Source organism: Cataglyphis hispanica, chromosome 2 (assembly GCF_021464435.1).
Source record: "Cataglyphis hispanica isolate Lineage 1 chromosome 2, ULB_Chis1_1.0, whole genome shotgun sequence".
NCBI lineage: Eukaryota > Metazoa > Arthropoda > Insecta > Hymenoptera > Formicidae > Cataglyphis > Cataglyphis hispanica.
In genome coordinates, this window is record NC_065955.1 from 8612265 (window position 1) to 8633336 (window position 21072).

The 21072-nt window shown below is 32.3% G+C and overlaps 3 protein-coding genes across 8 annotated transcripts in view; 2 read left to right on the plus strand and 1 right to left on the minus strand.

The window, feature by feature from the left end:
• Positions 1-353: 353 nt before the first annotated feature.
• On the plus strand, positions 354-1552 carry LOC126859105 (transmembrane protein 222). Its single transcript, XM_050610070.1, has 4 exons — positions 354-560; positions 799-1009; positions 1084-1211; positions 1313-1552. The coding sequence occupies exons 1-4, from the start codon at positions 358-360 to the stop codon at positions 1392-1394; spliced, it is 624 nt and encodes a 207-aa protein (XP_050466027.1). The 5' UTR covers positions 354-357; the 3' UTR covers positions 1395-1552.
• Positions 1553-2016: 464 nt separating this feature from the next.
• Positions 2017-3436, minus strand: LOC126859113 (uncharacterized). 5 transcript variants are annotated; one of them, XM_050610081.1, is made up of 2 exons: positions 3188-3436; positions 2017-2586 (listed from the first exon to the last, which is right to left on the minus strand). In XM_050610081.1, exons 1-2 carry the CDS (start codon positions 3188-3190, stop codon positions 2140-2142), a joined length of 450 nt encoding a protein of 149 aa, XP_050466038.1. In that variant the 5' UTR covers positions 3191-3436; the 3' UTR covers positions 2017-2139. The 5 variants fall into 5 exon arrangements, with proteins under 5 accessions (XP_050466038.1, XP_050466036.1, XP_050466040.1 ...); XM_050610079.1 differs by having other exon boundaries at positions 2017-2589; positions 3188-3433; XM_050610083.1 differs by having other exon boundaries at positions 3114-3433.
• A 1686-nt stretch (positions 3437-5122) lies between these two features.
• Positions 5123-21072, plus strand: part of LOC126859072 (histone deacetylase 4) — a 98955-nt gene continuing 83005 nt past the window's right edge. For both annotated transcript variants that reach the window (XM_050609983.1, XM_050609984.1), the window contains exons 1-2: positions 5123-5417; positions 11950-12073. The gene's annotated coding sequence lies outside the window, so the exon portion shown is untranslated. The remainder of the gene's footprint in view (positions 5418-11949; positions 12074-21072) is intronic.

Below are 21072 nucleotides of genomic sequence, written 5' to 3' on the forward strand. Positions count from 1 at the left end.
AGAATCTTTAGTTTATTTTTGCAGACAATATTTTTTCTTAATTTAATTTTTTTGATATTTTTTAAATACAAAAAATTATATTATATTATAATATATAAAGAAAACATAAATTTTATATATACATATATTTGCTCATCGTTTGTATAAAAAATTGTATATAAAAAATATATACAAAGAAATATATATATATATATATATATATATATATATATATATATATATATATAAGAATTAAAAATTACATGATCGAGAATGATCATTTCCTAAAGTATTATTAACAGGGCATAAAAAGTCGTAAAGTTCAAAAATCCACGCTGCCAAACTATATACTAGCATACTATTGCATATATTACTATAATGTGTATGTCATATGTTTACTTGTCATATCATATGACGCGGTACGCGGTAGTGTCGCATATAGCACGAACAATGCGGGATCCTGATTTATTGACAGATATTCCAGAACTATCAAATGATTCGCCCGAGATGGATCTCAGTATTCATCCGGAGAGGCAAAGATTCCCTTTTTGTATCGTTTGGACTCCATTGCCATTGTTAACGTAAGTCAGTCTCGATTATATACATTATAATCATAACCTCTTACATATTTGACATTTATCAAAGTGCGTTATTTTTTTTTACTCTATTATATACATATTAACAATTGTCGTATATATAAAGTATTATACAATAATTTATAAAATTTCAGAACTTTTTTCAATAAATAAAAATTAATAACCTATTATGATAAATAAATTACGTTACTTGAACTTGATATATTTACTTTTTATTTTTAAGATATGTTCTGCCATTTATCGGACACATGGGCATTGCAACGTCAACAGGAGTAATAAGGGATTTTGCTGCTCCTTATCACGTCTCTGAAGATAACATGGCATTTGGTAAACCTACCAAATATTGGCAACTAGATTATACTAAAGCCAAGGGAAACATACAGGGATGGGACGCTGGTGTGGCAGAAGCTAGCGAAATTTATAAGACTAGAATGGTAATAAAATTATTCAATTCAGAGGATTTAAAGCTTTATGTATGATAGCTATAATAGAACTAATCTTTTTACAGCACTATTTATGTTATGATAATTGTCATTCATATGTGGCAACAGCTTTGAACTTGATGTCGTATGATAACTCAAGCTGGAATATGATGAAACTTGCTTTCCTTATATTGGTTCATGGGAAATACGTAAGGTAAAATTTATATGTGTGTGTGTGTGTGCGAATAAAAATTTATATATACATATTACATTTATATATACATATTTTAATATTACTTATTATGTTTATTTCAGTTTTCTGGGATTTCTTAAAACTTGGATACCTTTCTGCATAATTGTTACAATTGTTCTAGTATTAAGTCTGGGTCTATATTAATTATAAAATATAAATCAATTTAAATTATAGATTTAAGATATAAGCTTATCCTGATATAATTATTATAAAAATTTGACAAGAACATATTTATAGAATATAACAACAATTTATTATGTTTAATTTTTACAATGTAAGATAAACATATATGATTATATAAATGTTACATGATAATAAAATTAAATTCTAGACATATGGCTTCTGATAACATTATATTCTACACATTTAAAGGAAATAATTTATATTATTTGTTATTTTACAGAAAATTATTAAAGCTGTATGATATTAAATAATCAAAACAACTATTTTTCTTAACTTGCACAACATGTCACAAGACATGCAACATCGAATATATGCTTTAGTAAGATCAAATTAAAAAATAAATCCTAAGAGATATTGTTTTCATTATAATTGATTTCACTAAATTAATTTTCTTTTCAAAGATATTAGACTATATATAAAGATTTAATATATTCCTATTTTTCTTAATAAATTTTTATTTAGAAGTCATATTTTTATTTATTCTAATATAAAAGAAACAAAAACACTTTAAAAAACTATAGTTTATGTGGAATTAAAAAATCAAACTTGACATTTAATAAGTGAGTATTATATGACACAATCATCACTTTAAAAATATGACTTTATTATACAATCAAATATTTAACAATAAGAAATACACACACCTAAGTTTGATTCCTTAATTCATAGAATATACACTCTCTTATTATATAACAATCATTTCAAGTTACTCATCAGTCTGGCTATTCATTTCTGAAATAACTCCTGTTTCAAGAGAAAAATCATAATCGTAATTTTGATTTTCTAATCTTTCAACAAAAGATGATATTTCGCTAATCCGTAGGCCATCTATTTCCAAATCATTATTCATATTACTTTCCAAGTGTTTGCATAATTTAAATGGTACACCACTTAGATAATGCGGAGCATCCGCTTGTTGACTTAGATTTGGTAAATTACCAGCCGACATTGTAGGATTCATTGGTGTTCCACCGATAAATGGATATAACCCACTAGGATAAGGTGTATTTTGCCCATCAACATTAGGTGGCAATGAGGTTCTTCTTCTTTCGATTACTACAAATTCATCTCCTGAATCTGCAGGGGTTTGTTGTTCATCCCTGGATTCGGGAGGTGAATCCTTGTGCTTCTTTTTGCCAAAAAGCCAAGACATCTTCTGCAAGATATTTTGATCTAAAATTCTGTTAGGGTTATATTACACAAATAATCAATTTTAGAGAGACATGCTCGAAATTTAAAATCTTTAAATAAAATAAGAGGTAAGACTACAAAAATATCACACTTTAAAAAGTTGGTGTCGTTTTATGTATACAAGATACTTGTTTATTAGCTGGGAATTAAAAGTTAATCTTACAATAACTAAACAAAATATATACATATATATATATTAACATAAGGAAATATTTCATCTGTAATATTCTTATCTATAACCTAAGAAAATGTTACAAATGATGCACTCTAGTAAAACAAAAATTTATCTTTAAAATAGAATGCACTTTTAAATATTTAAAGATTTTCTTTTAGATTATAATGTTCCCTAGCTTGATGTTGCAAAGAAAGATATTACTTTATAAGATCTTTGTTATAGCGATGAAATGAGCTGTTAACAATATCACAAGTGATAGAAATATTATAAGCCGTGTGATAAGACAGCGAGAAAAAAACATAAAATTTACTCACATGCAAGTAGTCAAACAATTAAAAAAAAAAGGGTTAAAATCAGACTCAATCAACGGCCCACATTAATGACTGACCATATTGCTATTGCTTATTGTTAATTGTTCCTTCGAGACAAATAAATGCGCGTTTAAACAACGCCAAACTGTTACACTTTAGTCGGAAACACGCAAAACATGGAGTCGGTTTTAATCAAAATAAAACAAGCTTGCTCGCATTTCGCTAGATGTCAAATGCGTCAGTTCGTTTTAACTACTGTTTCTGCGCTTAAAACAAAATGTATGTATATTTAGATGTATTTTGTCACTTTCAAGAGAAAGAAATAAAATGTTGAAAGTGTAATTAAAATGAAAAACGATACATAAGTGATGATCATTTTAAAACAAGAGATCGAATCGATAGATTACATTTATAACAATTTTAATTCTTTCGTAGATCTTAATCAAAAATTTATCATCATATTATTTTGATCTTATTATTTATATTTATTATCTCTCTCAGAGTATAGTTTTACTTATAATCATTATATATATGCATATTTTACAATTAAACAATTATTGATTCACGTAAAAATTTGTATTACAAAAGGAACAAAGAGATTCTTTATTTTGACAGTTTATTCTGTTGATCAAATGCTTCGAAGCATTTGTAGCATCAAGTTGACCGCTTCTATTCGTGTTTTTAATACTAGAAATATTTCGTCTGATTGGTCAGTCAAGACAAAAGAAACAAAAGTCTTGTTTTGATTGGTCAACCACTTTATAGCATTTGCTAGAGCCTAGGGGCAGTCGATTGCAATCTAGAAATTTCACTAGTTCACGGACGCCATTATTAATTTTACGAGCGGCCGTCATTTACATCGATCGTCGCCAGATATCAGCACCATTTTAAATCGGCTGCGTTGCTAAGAAAATTAATCAGAGAAATTTTGACAATTATCAATTAAATTAGGTAATAAAAAGATGCTAATATTTTATTTTTAATCGTCGGATATATGTAAAATTGTTCTAAAAGTTCTGATTTTTTTTTTTTATTAAGTAGTGCGATTACTCAACTCATAATTCGCTATTAATTTTACAATTTGCAATTCCGTAAAGTTGCACGTATGTGTATATATTTTTTATGCATTTTTATACATTTAATATTATTATTATTATTGTATATATATTTAATAATATATATTAATATATATTGTATATATATATATATATATATATATATATATATATATTAATATTATTGTTATTGTATATATATTTCTATATGAAATATTTTACAATTACGTGAAACCGTTATCATTCGTACTCATTTGCGTATTTATATTTCGGTCGTGATATTACCCAATGAAGGGCCAATTTCATCACCTTCGGTTAAGTTAACCGACGGTTAAAATCAGCAGGGTGGCAACAGAAAATAGAGATGAAAACGAAGCATTCTTATCATTTCAGTTGCCATCCTGCGGTCGGTTAATCTAACCGAAGGTAGTGGAAATTGGCCCGATGACGTAAAAGTGAATTTTCGCGAATAACGCAGTACGGCTAAATTCTCTTCTATCTTAAATGCTGCGGTGGCGACGAGCGTTCACGAATGTCGGCAAGAAAAAAGCCGAAGGGCCACGCGACCCTTTGTACGTCGCGGGACTCTGTTGACGGACTTTACCGCGCGTTGTTTTCTCGCGCGAAAGACGCAGCGTCTCCGTTTTATTTTCGCGCGAATCTCGTGAAAAGAGACACGCCGCAGCCACCACCATTCGTTTCCGGATCGCGTTTTCCACCAGGCACGCGCGCATGCGTGAATCCGCTAAATGCACGTAATATACATATCGCGAGTGTATAATGTGTTGTGTGTGTGTGTGTTGTGTGTGTCACGTAGTCTCCCTCGGGGGCATCGGTGGATCGCGCTGCGCGGCCGGTCTTATCGTAGTTCCACAAGGCTCGTCGAGGTAGCAGCGCGATCGCATTGTTTTTGTGTCGCACGCACGCACGCACGCACGCACGCACGCACGGCACGCACGCACGCACGCACGCACGCACGCACGCACGCACGCACGCACGCACACGCACGCACGCACGCACGCACGCACGCACGCACGCACGCACGCACGCATGTTCTGTACGCACGTATCCGTAATCCGAAACGCACCGCGCGAGTGAATCGCGTATCCGGCGAGTGAGTCGCGTATCTCCCTTTTGCGTTCCTCGTGTTTTTTTTTTTTTTTTCGCGCTTCTCGATCATACGACGAACGTCCCTCGGCTGAGTTAGAACGAGCATCGTTTCGACGACAGCACCGGGATATAGGTGTGGCGAGTAAGTACGATTCGCTTGTGTATGTATGTGATATATACATATAGATATATATCGCGTATATGTATATCATGCGATAGCTTCAAATGTCAACGGACACCGACACCACGAATTTTCTCGAGCGATTATCGCGCCAATGATCGTTCAAATTCACACAAATACGTACGCAGTCAGTAGTAGAATGACTCCGTGCCATCCGCGATGGCGTGTCTTTACCAAGTCTCGTATCGAATAGCATAATTTTTTTACGCGTCATAATATCCGTTCGTGATACAGCTGGATATAAAGACGGATCGTAGGCTCCAAGATCGAGGATGAATGTTACTTCGAAACGACGTTGATATTACGTACGTGAATACACATAATTTAGATCATTTATTATTTTTACGAAAACATGAAGGGATCTTTCTTTTTCTTATCGCAATTTTACAAGAGTCGATTAAACGAGCGCGTAAAATTGCGTTCTTATAAATGATTGTAATTTTTAATCTACCGATATGCAGTCACTATAACGTATTATTACACCGTGCTCGCTTCTCGAGATAATTGCACGAGCATCCGAAGCAACTGACCTTTAGCGAGTGATGTATAAATGTAAACAAAAGCGTTATCAAGCGCTTGGTCAATATAATTATAATTTTGAAATATTTAGATTTATAAGAGATGAAAATAGTATTCACTGAACTCGAATGACATTTATGTTTAGTAATAATTTTGTAATATATATATATATATATATATTTATTTATTTATTTATCGTCTGTCCTCTTTTCTTTCTGCCTCCTCTCTCTTCCTCTCTCCCTCTCCCTCTCTCTTTCTCTCCTTCCTTTCTTTCTCTATTTTACTCTACAAATTTTCATCTTTGATCTGTATGGGTTTAATTAAGAGCGTATATAAAATCGAAAAAAAAAAAATATTGATTTTGAAAAAATACTGTCACGTTATGCTCTAGCATAATGTATATTTATATAAATACGTATGCAAAGTGTAACGTTTTACGTATGTTATATATTTTTGTTTATATGTTTATTTGTTTATTTGTTTAGATTATATGTTACGAAGCCAAATGATGTATATATTATTGATAATATCTGTGAATATTATCAATCTACAAGATATATTATCTTCCGGAAATCAAAATAAACGAAAACACGATTATAGTGGTAAAAATAAGTGAATAATTACAAATATAAAGCGCATATCTAAACAAATACATGTATAACTATTAATAAATAAACGCGCATAGCTTTTGAAGATGAAAAAAGGAAGAGTATCGTTCAGAATAATATAATAAACTGTATACACAGATATATAAAATACATAAAAGATCTAAAGAAGACTGAAACATTTTTCTCTTCATTTAGATTCCAGGCGAAACGCTTTATTTAAATGTAAATACACATTCAATTAAAAAGAAAATGATAGAAAGAGAGAGAGAGAGAGAGAGAATGAACAGAAAAAGACACGAAAATTCGACTGGCAAGATTACACGATACGACATTCGCGTTTGGATCTGCGTTTATAGAATCGCACGATTTCTCCCTCGTTTCGCATCATCGTCCGTTATCTCTCGGAGCGCGAGATAATTAATCCTCCATTCAATCCTCTCTCTTAATCCGCGTCGCGACTCACCTCGTGCGCATCCCGTGGCGCGCGATTTTTAGAAGCGCACGTTGCGTCGCATCGCGTCGCGTTACGTTACGTCGCGATAAAAAGCGAGCCGCATTTTTTTGCGCACGTTATCATCGTGTAGATTCCGAGCATTATTTAATGCCGGCGGCAGTCCGACAATAACGTGTGTTATACCATGAACGGAACGAGCGAGCGAGTGCGGCGCGCGTGGACTTAACCTTTACATCTTTTTTTATTCGCGTGTGTCGCGGCCGTTATATTTTTAATATTCTTATAGGTCAGAATTTATAGGGAAGCCGGAGTTATTAATATATATATATATATATATATATATATATATATACATATACATATATATCCCGCTTTTATTAAGCAATGAGTGTTGCGTCCAATTAACTCCGTATGGAAGATCAATAAAACGCTTTGCAGCGCGTTTTTAATTTTTTTCTCTCTCTCTCTCTCTTGAATCTTTTTCGAAAATGTTTAATTGTGCGTCACAATATATTATTTTATTATTTTACACGTAAAGAAATTCAGAGCACGTGTGCAAAAAATACATATATTGCCGATGCATAATAATCTCTCTTACGAATATAGCTGTAATTAAATCGATCAATATTTTATATTTATCATTGTTGAATTATGTATAAGATTTTATTTAGAAATTGAATCCATCGTTTTACGTTTCAAGTATGACGCTTCATCGTTTACATCCGTTTGTGTTTTGTGTCGTAAGAGCGATTATCGCGCAAACGATATCGCCTATAGAACTGAGATCCGTGCTGTTTTATCAGCTGTTATTACGCAAATGACGCCGATAGTATAAAATCGTGTAAATATTCATTGAAACCAATATAATTTCGATGCGTTCAAGCAAATTATCTTCATGTTTATTCGTGATAATTAGCTTAGGATACATTTCGTTGCATCTACATGAAAAATTTTACTTATCAAAATTATTAATATTTAAAGAGGGTGCTCGCACGATGACGCAAATTTATATAACGTAACACATTTTTTTTTCACTGATCTTTTTTTTTTATTTTATTCTGATTGTATTGTTGTACAATCCATTTTAATTAACACCCCGGTATACCAATATTCTAGATCAGCTGATGAACACAATTATTTCAATAAATCAGAATTGTATGCCATCGCGAGGGAGATCGCATCGATGATATTATATCCAACTGTCAAGAGCACGAATAGACCCAAAACAAAATCAATAATCACAGATAATTGTAATAATTAAACCCAAGCAATTAAATCCATAAGCAGACAATCACATTATGAGAAGCTTTTAGGAGCATCACAATAATTGTATAATGCCATATATAATTATGTAATGTTACACTTGACACTAGATAATTCTAGTTGTATTTCTTCTGTGTTCTTTTTCTTTCGTTCTTTGTTTCTCTTTCTTTCTCTTTAATTTTATCGGATTTATTTTTATCACGGTTACGAGATATGCTAAACTACGACGAATAAAACATGCGCGCGCGAACAAAGATAAAATATTTATTTTACAAGTGTTATTAGTTTTATCAGTGCATCGACACAGTTTGGTTTATCGAAAACAATGGATTGCACGTTGTGAAATGTTATTTCGCTTTTTGTTCATAAAATTCTATTCGTTGATTATTCCGTTTTGCAAACAACGATTTATTTCGATCATGAGGATGGGAATATGATTTTTTATGACTTTAACGATTAGTACCGGAGTATTACGTTCCACTTATAAATCATTATTATCGAATGACGAATGTGGTGTATCATGTCGAATTTCTCTTTTTATCAATATCAAGGAGACACAGGTAAAATATTGCGACGAGTGGGACTGGAGGTTTTTGTACTAAATAGAGATTTTAGTAGAAAGTGACATGTATTGTTTAAATGAAATATTACGTGAAAATTAAATGTTAAAAAATTACTATCTTCTATTTTTATTTTGTTTATCTTATATTTTCAATTGTTTATTTCTTTGTCATCTTTTAATTGCATGTAAAAATTTATATGAAATGTTATAGAAATCGCTTAAAAAATATATGTGCATATATTTTTCTACTACGAGAAATGTTAGTTATTTAACAATGTATTCTTATATCTTTATTATATTTATATAGTATTGCTAGTGTAAGAATTACTATACTAACTACATTTTTGGTAAGAGGCTTATTTTTGCGTGATAACTTATTTTTTTCAATTAACTATATTTTAATCAATAAAGTGAAACTTATATTGACAATTAAACTAAAGTCAAATGGAGCTATAATGAAATTTTGATTTATACATATTTAGCATTTATACATAAAAAAACATTTCTCGTGTTTGTTACGTTCATATATTGTGTCGATCGAATAGTTTATTTTTATTTTTATATCGCCCGGACGCGAAATAAAGTCAATTTGTCATGAAACAATATCGCGAGATTTTTTTTTATCAAATTATGGAGATGGTATCATCGACGAACGTCATACACAATCTGCCCAATTTAGAATAGACAGCTTTCGATGAGGGCAAACCATCAAATTATTACGGACAGATCGTTATTAGTTGCGTGACCGCTGATTATTCGAGTTCATCTCGCGAACTCGAATCTTAATTAAATTAATTTATTATAGAATATTTTTATATGACTTCCGCAAACGTGCTTTTACCCAAAGGCGGCAATATACATATATGTTTCTCTTGTACAAATTATTTGTAATAGACTTTAATATTGCTAACGTGATGTTTCCTTTGTAAAAGGAAACTTGCCGACTAGATAAAATTGAACACATGTTTTATATTGATGACAGAAAGAGATTTATAATCGTTGATTTTAAATATCGAATTTCGTGATATTTAAAAATTAAGTTTATTTTTCAAATCATAAATAATGAGATCAATTTCATTGATTTTTCTGTGACTTATTTCTGATTTAAGATTGAAGAATTAAAAGAATTATCGTTGATGTTTTTACGATAATAGTCAGATTTAACTGTATCGTCTTTGGTCGTGCTCGATTTGTCTCGGCGTAAATAAGTCAGGAAAGTCCCGACGATCATCAAGAAATCCGACGACAGATTCCTCGTCGCACTATCCCGATCTGTGTTCCGCTTCGTTCTATTTTAGGACATTATACTTGACGACAACTGGGTCAGCTGGTTGAGGTAGTGTCCATTTGATATTGCAGTTTGCGAAGAAAGAAAAGAACAAATTTTAGAATACTCTTTGCCCATTATCTTGTGTTATTTGAATATATCATACAGCTATCTTTTTTTAACGTTTTATTTAATATTATATTTTATTCATCATCTTTAATTTATTCAACGTTTATTTATTTATTTATTACTCGCATATAGTCATTATTCGAATTTGAAACAGTTGTCTCGTTCCGATTTTGCTATAAGTGTAGTTATCAAAAAGCGATTTCGTTCTTTTATCACACGTGTTCTCTGGGACTTGGACATGGTATTGGTTATAATCTTGTCAAATTGAAAATAGTCTCCACGTGTGTCATTTAAACATTTCACAGACCAAGAAAAACGAGGTTTCAAAAAATATTCGTGAAAATACTGTGCAAACATAAATTCGCCACGAGGCAACGTTTTTCTGACAATTCTGTTGGCCACATTTCCAAAATGTTCACGCGCGTTTTCCACTCAGTCAATAAAAATCGAGTCAAATAAAATCGAGAGAGCGCGTGCAATGAAAAATGATTATTCAATGTACTAATGGCGGAAATGGGAAAATTGCAACCGATTTATGCGGACTTTAAACGAGAGCAGCAACAATATATTTTTATATATGATTTTTTTACACTTTGCATTTTACTTTGCCGGAATACAATCATGCAAATTATTCACAGTTCGTATAAAAATGATACGATTTTAACAACACGATTTAATCAATTATCGATGCTTTTTGATCCGAATACATGCAGCGCTAAAAAATAATTCGATTTTTTTAATAAATAAATATTTAGAAAAAGACATTCTCTTCTCTTAAAGACAGATTATGTCCTCGACAAGTTTATGTATTTCTTTTTTTTCTTATTTGCAAAAGTCAATGAAAAAGTGTTAATTAATTATTAAATGTTTTTATTTTTAAATAGATAAATAGATAAATATATGTATTTAGTAAGTAGTTTCTTTTGAAATGAGTGTTCTTATAATCTTTTTTATGCCAAACTTCTTCAAATATAAATAAATCAAAACAAATCGCGTGTCATTAATATGATAGTGTATAAAAAAATGGATATATAAGATAATTATATAATTATAACTTAAGATAATTATATAAAAAAAATATCGGAAATATTAACATAGCAGACTTGCTCATTATAAAACCTGTTTATCGACGAAATTAAATATATAGGAGTGATTTGCTTAGATTTTCTTAATTCATAAACAAATGGCGCTTCTCGTTTTTGCGACACGCTGTGGTGTCCTAATTGATATAAATATATCCAGATGACAACGACGGACTTCCTCCTCTCAGCTCGTGCCAAATAGAAATTCCGGTATGTCATGGGGAAGATCCAGTACGTGTCTCGCAGTTCTCTAATTAAATCAGTGTTAAGATGTAATAACAAGATCGTGCGAATAAATCATTCATCTTTTGCAAAAATCATGTAACTATCGGATCTAGTTATCGTTATGATCCAATATAATAAATTTCCAACTCTTATTTTCGTTCAGTTTTTATTGAATTTAAATAAATATGATTATAATATTTTATATAAATAATCATAAAATTATTTATTATCGCATTAAACTCTGATACATCGACTATATCAATCTCCGTCTTTGCTTTGTTTTTACTTTTCACATTGCATATTAATATCAGCTGTTTTTAACAATATTGTTTGAAATTTTGAATTATTTATATCTATTAATATCGCAGATTTATTCATTTTCAGAAAACCGATACAATGTCAAAGTAAACAACGATTGAATGTCCTGAGAAGGTAAATGTGCCACACAGTGGATATTCACACTCCAGGATGACCAGCGAGCATCCGTCGAAGGCAAATGCGGCAAAAGGTGAGTACAGATGTATTTACATATAAGACAAGAAAACTTTAATTACTTGCGGTGTAACATTTAGTTAATCAAATTGAATAAAATTGAATCAAGAGCGAAACAATGCAAATGAGGATTGTGGCTTCCTCTCTCTCTCTCTCTCTCTCTCTTTCACTTTCTTTTATTTAACTTTTATTTCACTTTCTTTTCGTTAATTTATTATTTTTTGAATAATTATATGATTGGAATTATAGGATTAGAAAGTTGTCTATTAGTAGGAATTTTGATGTTTTTCAATATCATCAAGCTCTATATTAAATGATATTGCAATCAAATTGAATAAATTGTATTATCAGAAAATATAATCGCGCTTTCGTATCTTTTAATTCGTTTTCCTGATTTAATATTAATTACAGTTTTAACTTGTAAAAAATAATTTTGTAAAAATTGATCACGAAAATTGGGATCTTAATTAAAAAAACCTATATGTAACATATTTCCGATGAATTCTCAATTATCGATAAAAAGTCACAAGAATCGCTACATTTGTGTTATAACATTAACATAACGTGTACTTTTTTGCATTTAAAAGTTCGATAGTTGAGCTCATTAAAATTATATCGATTTATATTTCTAAAAAATGGGAATAAATTTTTATGATTGCACAGCACTCAGGCGAAATAAAATGTAAAATGTATGTAAAGAAGATTAAATAAAAATGTATTATTGTCATTATATTTGCAAAACACGCTCGAGATTCGCATAATCGGTCACAATTTTTGCATCATTTGCACGTTGAATAATCATTTTTTCATTGCACGCGCTCTCTCACTTGAAAGGAAAGCGTAACACGCGCGGAAACATTTTGCAAATATAGCTGACAGAAAATGCCTCGTAGCGAATTGATGTGTGCACGGTATTTCCACGAATATTTTTCAAAGCCTGGTTCCGTTTCGTCTGTGAAATATTTGAGTGATGCGCATTGAAAACTATTTCAATTTAAAAAAATTGTAACCGATGCATCACGTATAGCCCGAGAGGACATGTGTCGTAAAGGTCGAATCATTTTTTTAATAACTGCATCTAGCATGTTCCAAGTGAGTGAACAAGTGTCTCAAATGCGAATAACAAACCAAATTTAGATAAATTAAATATGATTAATTAGATAGTGAATAAAACGTTGAAAATAATAACTATATTGTAAAAAAAAAAAAACTATAAAGCATAATTATTTTTATTATGCAGATTCTTTGATTAATTTGCTTTTGTTTTAAATCTTAAATTAAATGTTATAATAGATTTCTTTATATTGTATATTATGTAATAATATTTTAAATATTATTTATGTGTGTGTTTGGTTATTAATTTTACTAGTTTGTGTTTTTGGAGAGAGATTCTCTCTCTCTCTCTCTCTCTCTCTCTCTTTACAAAAAGGAACGAATCTTTTTCTTTCTATTCATATCGTTGTCCTATACGATCGGCAAAGAATCAAAATCTACGGATAAAGGAATAAAATATTACTAGGATCGCGGAAACACGCGTCTGTCGTTGTGCCAGGAATTCCGGAATGCCGCTTACATAGCGCGAATTCCTGATAGTCGCTTCGAAATGCACGATTCGACCACTACAGTGTCGACGACGACGATGACGATGATACGTTTCATATACTGAAATGCAATGCAATGCGATGCAATGTAACATATAACGCATTTATTTTGTAACATTCGGATAACATATTTACAGTGTCAAATTACCGCAAAAATGCGCAAGATCGTTATTCGCAATTTTCAAGCTTCAAAAAAATAGGTAATTATTTTTTTTTTAAATTATTATCCAAAATGTACATAATCATTACATGATAATATAATATCGCGTATTTATAAATAATATTTACTATAATTTAATAATATTTATAAATCAATAAGAATATATATATATATATATTGAATTTATTATATATTTGTTAATATTTCTTAATATTTATCAATTTAATACATCAACTAAACGGTAAGGCCTACAGTGACTTTCGAATTTTCTTTAATTTAAAATTTTTATTGATATTTTTTGTAATATAAAAAAATTGTGCAAAAAGCATTTGCGTCAAGAGTCTCTGAATATCATAGTCAGATTGTACACTCGAGAATATTATTGTCTGGTATTGTGCGATCCAATATTGTACGGTTCAGTGTATTCACGCGCGTTTGTTGCTGAATTTTGCGTGCAGCCGGCTATGCCGTGCTGTGCCGCGTGTATGTACACGGTTGGCATTATATTAATAGAGCATGTACTTTCGCCGCGCCGCGATGACCCGTGCAACGTGATGGAACGCAGCGACGTATCCGACGTTATCGCGGCCCGAGAGGTGCACGTGTATTATCAAATTAGATAATCTTGTTTATCTGGAAGTATTAAGAGGCACACGGTTCGAATAGCGCCAAATTTTTTTGAAATTTTTTTATTTGATTTTTATTATACTTGACATTATTTTGATTACATAGTTTTATCGTGCTTTTAAATTCATCGATCAAAAAGATATCTCTGGAAAATTAAATTTTACATTTTATGTTATGATATTTTATATTTTACGATAGAGCAACGCTTTTTGTAAATTTGTCACTTTTCTACTTATAAACTCCATCAATTATAACAATTTTTCATGGTAGTATTTATTTCGATATGAATCTTCTTAATCGAATCCATTTATACAAGCATACATATTTAAAAATCGAAAAATCTAAAGGCGAAGAAAATATTTCTTACACTTTTTTGCAAGTTTCTTTAAAAATTGTTAAGGCATGAAAAATTTTCAATTATAAATGAATAAAAATCGCGAATTATATTACGTAACCCATCTCACAAAAGATATAATTATCTCGATCTTTTCTAAATTAAATTAGAAAAGATGAAGAATTTAAAATAAAATTTTAAATAAAAATTTATGGATATATGTATAGATTGAAGTTGCCATAGGAACTTTATCAATTATACGTTTATTGCTGTTACTCATATAAATGAAAATTTTTCTAAAAAATTATAGGTAAATATCACGAACGATTTATTCAACATTTTTCCCACGCAAAAGTTAGTGTCAAATTTGTTATGAAATCCTTATCGGAATATCATTCAATGGTTTCAATTTTTCGTATAACATTTAACGAGAGAGGAGCACGAAATATCGTCATTCCGCGCCTCGAATGATACGAGCGTAACGCAGTGTCATTTGCTAGGATCAGCAACATCGACGCTCATTCGTAATGCACACGGATGCATTAAATAACGCAGCCGGTCAGGCTAATGAAGCGCGTAGTGGAGACGAGGTGAGTTTGCACATATCGAGTACGCTACTATTTTTAGCCATATTGCGTTATCCGTTTCGTAACCATTGCCGATACTGGGTGCTCGCATCAACTGGATCGTTTATGTGTGACGTATTCTATTTACTATGCATATTTTTTGCAGATGAATTTTATTCGCGTCGTAATAGCGGCGAACGTATAAGTGATAATAAGTAGCAAGAGCAATGCAAATGCAATGCAAATTTTGGAATATTAATGAATTTTATATCTGAAATCAAGTTTTTAAGAGCAAACTACAAAAATTTGTAATAATTATGTAATTATAGATAATTACATAATATTTATTGATTGCAATGCTTATGATACTCATTATAAACTTATACGTAGCTTTTATAATATATGTATACATATTCAGAAATTGTTCAAAGCAATTTTTTTGCTCGTAAAATTGAAAGGTTTTTACTTTTATTGAATAGTTTAGCAAATATCACTTAAATATTGAGCACTCTAATCATATAATATTTATTTATTTTTATCTAGTATTTTTATCTAATCCTCTTCTCTCTTTCTCTCTCAGCAACTTTCAATTCTTAATCATCCAATTAATAAATAACATAAGATATCTGGCATAATTGTTCTCATAGCTACTTTATGCCTAAATTATCTTTTCTAATCGCTCTATTTCCCACCAACTCATAAGCACAAAATGAGCAGAAAAAAAAATCTATGTATAAAAGCGGGAAAAGAGGATCGTTCAACTCTAGCTGCATCTCCGTTTCTTCTATGATTCGACGATTTTGAACCACACGTGGCAACTGCTCTTTCGATTAATCGCCGGCATCAATGAACACCGAATTACGTCTTCTCTCCGCGACCTCCGATACTCGCGTTCGCGTAGGACGGTCGAACTTGACTTTGGTGGAGCATCCCGTTGATTTTGGCTGGCACGCGTGTTAAACCTCCTCGTTGATTTCATGATAATTTCCCCGATGCTAAATCATTTTGATCGAGCGTGTGAATAATATACGTCATCTTACGTTTTCAGTTTGCGAAACCTCGCGATGAATGCCCGAGATTTGACGAAACCTGTCGCGCTCGACAGATTTCCACGTAACCGCACGTTTGTCGAAATGAATAATAATTGTGGAGGATGAATCATGCAGTTTGATAACCTTGATGATTTCTCTTGTTATTATTGATCTAAATTTTGTTCGCTTCGAGTAATTTGGACAATTTTTGAATCAAAGAACTCGATAAGAGCATGGAATCTCGAGATGATTATAGTATATATTTTTTTATTAATTTTTTTTTCTCCAAAATATATTCAATATTATGTTGAAAATTTTTTTAATGATAATTTTGATAATTGAGTTACGTGATTCACATTGATTTGTACACTTGATGAAAAGAATTGTTCATTGATAGCGCTATTGACGAGATGCATCTTTGATGCATCCGAGGCAGCGGAAAAACAGAAATAACTCGAAACAGATATCACCGGGCTAGGATAATAATATGAATGAAATACTGGCGGGGCCGGTTGGTTAGGTAAGAAGCTGATGCTGTTTCTCGAAGCCAGCTCACGCGTTTCCTTCCTCGTTCCCTGTCCTTCTGCTTTCTGGGAAGGGGGGGGTGCGATCGTACATCTCTTTCCTCGAAATTGGAGGACGCTGCCTGAAGCTCTTCTGGCTTATCTCCACATGAATGAAGAGAGAACGTCCTGGCACTTGGATCCGTGGACCGGTTAAGGTAGCGCGGACATTTAATCCGTGAATGATCGCGACGAGAGAGACCTTGCTTTAAACTTAAAATATCGATATCTCTCTCAAAGTAGTCAAATATATTAACTTTTTTCCCATAAATATAACACGAGACGAGAAATATAGTTTGTATTTAAATATATTTATTTTTACACATTTTTGTGCGAACAAATTTTTAACGCGCGTACTTTAAGTGGGATGTGTTGTTGCTCGTGTAAATATACAGCAATTTCATTCTACTCTCTCCTCCGGGGTGAGAAGGGCCAGAAGTTTATCTCGTGACGATGACAATTATTACGACATGCCGGCAAGACCTCCCACAGATCGAGCTGTCGCTGAGAGAAATATATTGTTTGTCCGATCGCGAGATATGCGGGAGACGTTTACGACTATTATTAATTGGAAGTGTTGTGCCAAGTTGCCGAAATAAACATTGCTCGGCTATCTCTCTCGTTCTGCTTTTGTACACACGGCTTTAAACACAGCGATAACGATTTTATTATGCAAAATCGTGCGGCCCAACGGCGGATTTTAGCTCTGGAGACGAACGATGGCATCGCTTGCCAAAAATAGTCTAACGATATACGAGTTTATTTCTTTTTCTTTTTTTTTATCTAATCGCTTATGTAAATCCGCTTTGCAAAATCTCGCCGAAATTAATGTGCTATGGTAGTTTTATTCACATTTCATTGAGATAACATAACACTCGCAAATTAAAATTACTTATTTTTTTTTTTTAATATAAACAGATGGCATATATAATGTTTCTATTTGTGAAACGTTGAAAATGCAAATAGTTGATACTTCAAGTATAAACGAAAGCATGAATGTAAAATGTCATCTATTCGAGTATAAGATTTTAAAAAGAGCTTAGTTAACAAGAACAGAAAGCGAATTAATTAATGTATTAAATAGTGCATTCGATAAAAAATATTTTACTAAAATAAAATTATTGAACACGTGGGACATTTTTTTGTGGAAGTTCTAGATATAAAAATACAAATTCTCTTGTAGAAATTTTAAACATTTTTAAATTACACAAAAATACTGAAAAAAACACTTTGCGCTCTTTATTTGATATGGCAGATCATATAATAGTCTAATTTTTTTAGCAAAGGGTTGTTCAGAACGGAGGAGTTTCTCACGCTCTTTCTCCATGCGTGGATGAAAGAACTATGCGAGTTATCCTCTTACATAGTTTGATGTACATGTCCGAGGAGGTAAGTTCGATCCGAATAAACGCCTGGAAACGAGACTTTAATGATTTCCTCTCTGTTCCGACCGCGACTCACTCTCCTAGCCTATTAAACTAACTATGTAGACTAACACACATCGACCGTAAAATACCGGCTCATCGATACATATAAAGGTAAACGGTAGAAAAAAGGAATGAGTAAAATGTAGAAGAAAGAAAGAGAGAGAGAGAGAAATAGAGAAGATAGCGTGATCCTCCTCTATTTTAACGAGCGGCCTATGTTGATGCGCGGAAATGAGAGACGGCCGGATAATCGGCCGTGGTTTCACGAAATTGTAGCGCTCGTATAAGCTCTTAAGTGTCGACGAAGGTGTAATTGAAAGTGCCAAGATTTTCTTCGATCGTAGCTGACAACGCGCCGTCCCGGAAGACTCATTTAAGATCGTTAAGTACACGCTCGGGCTAAATTTACCCGACAAGTAAATTCCCGAGAACAAGACTTGGAATTATACATGATAGGAACTTGCTTAGTCCAAGTATTTTGTCATCTAAGAGAAAAACAGAGAGAGAGAGAGAGAGAGAGAGAGAGCGATAATATGAACATGTAACTTCAGTTGCATTTATTCTAAATTTATGTTACTGTTTTCTTGTTTGTTTTTCTTTAATATGCATACAATGAATTTACTGTAGAATAAATTTATGAAACGTATAATATTTTGAATTTATGGAAAAAATGTTGCGATGACAGTTCAATTCTTTGCGCGAAAATTTCCATGGCTTTTGAATAATCAGCAAAACTTTTTCCCAATATTCATTCGCAAAAAGCGTCTTTCAGATCCCGCAAACGTTTAATGATCAAGTATGTCAGTCCTTGAGAATTGCGATAAATACGACTTTGCCCCTTGACAAGTTTACACGGATTCTATTTCGACGGAGGACTATTTTAATTGGAGACTTAGCAGAATCGGCCGGCTACTCTCTTAGCCGTTCAACACGCGGCGGAGATACGCGAATTTCGACGTTTCGCGAGCGTATTTTCATCGCGGCCGCAACCATATGGCCATATTACCGAAAGTGCGGGGCTATTTCCGACCGGGATTCACTATTCTGAGAGCTCGACGTAAGCCCTCTCCGGGTTTGAGGTTTGCCGGGGAGGGAAGAGGAGGGGGAAGGAGAGGGATTTGGCAGCGCGTGAGAAATACCGCGAGATTTCGCAAAACTGAGTGTCTCCTTAGATAACGATGGGCGACGCGTTCGCGTGACGTCAAGACTCGAAGATTTCATTCAAAAGTAGATCCGCTTTTCATCCACGTGTATTTCGCGCCCATTTCGATATATTTATGCATCCGATGCAAGTGATGCTGCGAAAGAGATACTTTCGTTTCTACAAGTTTATTTACAGGCGACTTATGTACGTAGGTTTGTAAGTAATCGGAGCGCGTCTTTTTGATATAATATAAAATATTCAGAAATATCTGAATTTCTTTAATTGAATATAAATAAACACGTCCGACTTATCGTTTTCTTTAAATTTTTGCGCTTATTTTAAGGAGTTATAAAAATATTTTGATTTTTTTTAATTGAATATAAATAAACAAGTTTGACTTTTGCATTTTTCCTTGAATTTTTGCGCTAATTTTGACAAGTTTATCTAAAAATTATAATATCTTAACGATGATGTCACATATTATCAAAATGATCGATGTAATAAAATATGAAACATATTAAAACCGATTCTGCAAAAATAAATTTGTCGAAAGATAGAGTGGCACGTTATTATTACTAGAGTTAAAGTAGGGATAATTAATAAAAATATAAATCTTAAAGATTTTTATACACAAAGAAAAAGAAAGAGTGGCCGAAAAAAAGAAAGACTTAAAGCATTTTACATGATCTTTGATTCCTATATAGTATATTGTTTCTGAAGAAGCGTTGTTCTATATTCCAAAAAAACTTCCATATCTCCAATATGTTGAGATGTTTTCGCCAATACTTGAAAATATAACTTTAACTACTGTTGATGTACACACTTTATTCCTGAACGCTCGCAGCTTTCGCTATTACATCTTCGAGCAGTGTTATTTTGACATTCTTCTTTCGTACATCTTCCTCGTTGACTGTGTATTTTATTCATTTAAAAACAGATCTCCCACCTCTCTTGAAATAAACGCGGTGCGTAGTAAGTTACATATATCTGTACGTGCGCGCCAAAATTGTTTTCCCGTAAGAATAAACCATGATCCATACGTATTTCGATCGAAAACATATCATTTACGTTGACAGTAAGATTAATATGCAAATCGCTCAATTTATTAGTAAAAATGTTGTTGTAGAGAGAGACAGAGAGAAATGTGATTAGCACGCACGTACGTCATTTTGGTCCTCAAAAAAAATAAATTATACAATAGTAATTTTTTTTATACAAGGATTATTTAACGTCAGAATGTCTCTCTTTCTCTCTGATTAATATGACATATGATACATTATTCTATAATTGGGTTTTGCTAATCCGATGCGATTATTTATTTTCTTCAATCTTTTGCTATATAAAAAATCGTTTACGTTAATTTTCTTTAGCCCGGATTGACCGCAAATGACCGGATTATTAATCGGATCCCGTACTCGCGTGTATCTGTAATATCGAGCTTTCATCTCGATTGATGTATTTACGTCGCACGAGAAGTTATTTTTGTTGAAATTACGTTAGCTTTCATTCCTGCTTGCGCGATACTTGCGTCGACATCACATCGGTCTGTCACGCCGATATAG

What these genes read in the sequence shown, in the direction of transcription:
- LOC126859105 (XM_050610070.1), top strand. Translation starts at nt 358, where the DNA reads ATGTGTATGTCATATGTTTACTTGTCATATCATATGACGCGGTACGCG. An exon ending in ACTCCATTGCCATTGTTAAC is followed by an intron (nt 561 to 798) that starts GTAAGTCAGTCT and finishes TTTATTTTTAAG; the next exon opens with ATATGTTCTGCCATTTATCG. An exon ending in AAATTTATAAGACTAGAATG is followed by an intron (nt 1,010 to 1,083) that starts GTAATAAAATTA and finishes ATCTTTTTACAG; the next exon opens with CACTATTTATGTTATGATAA.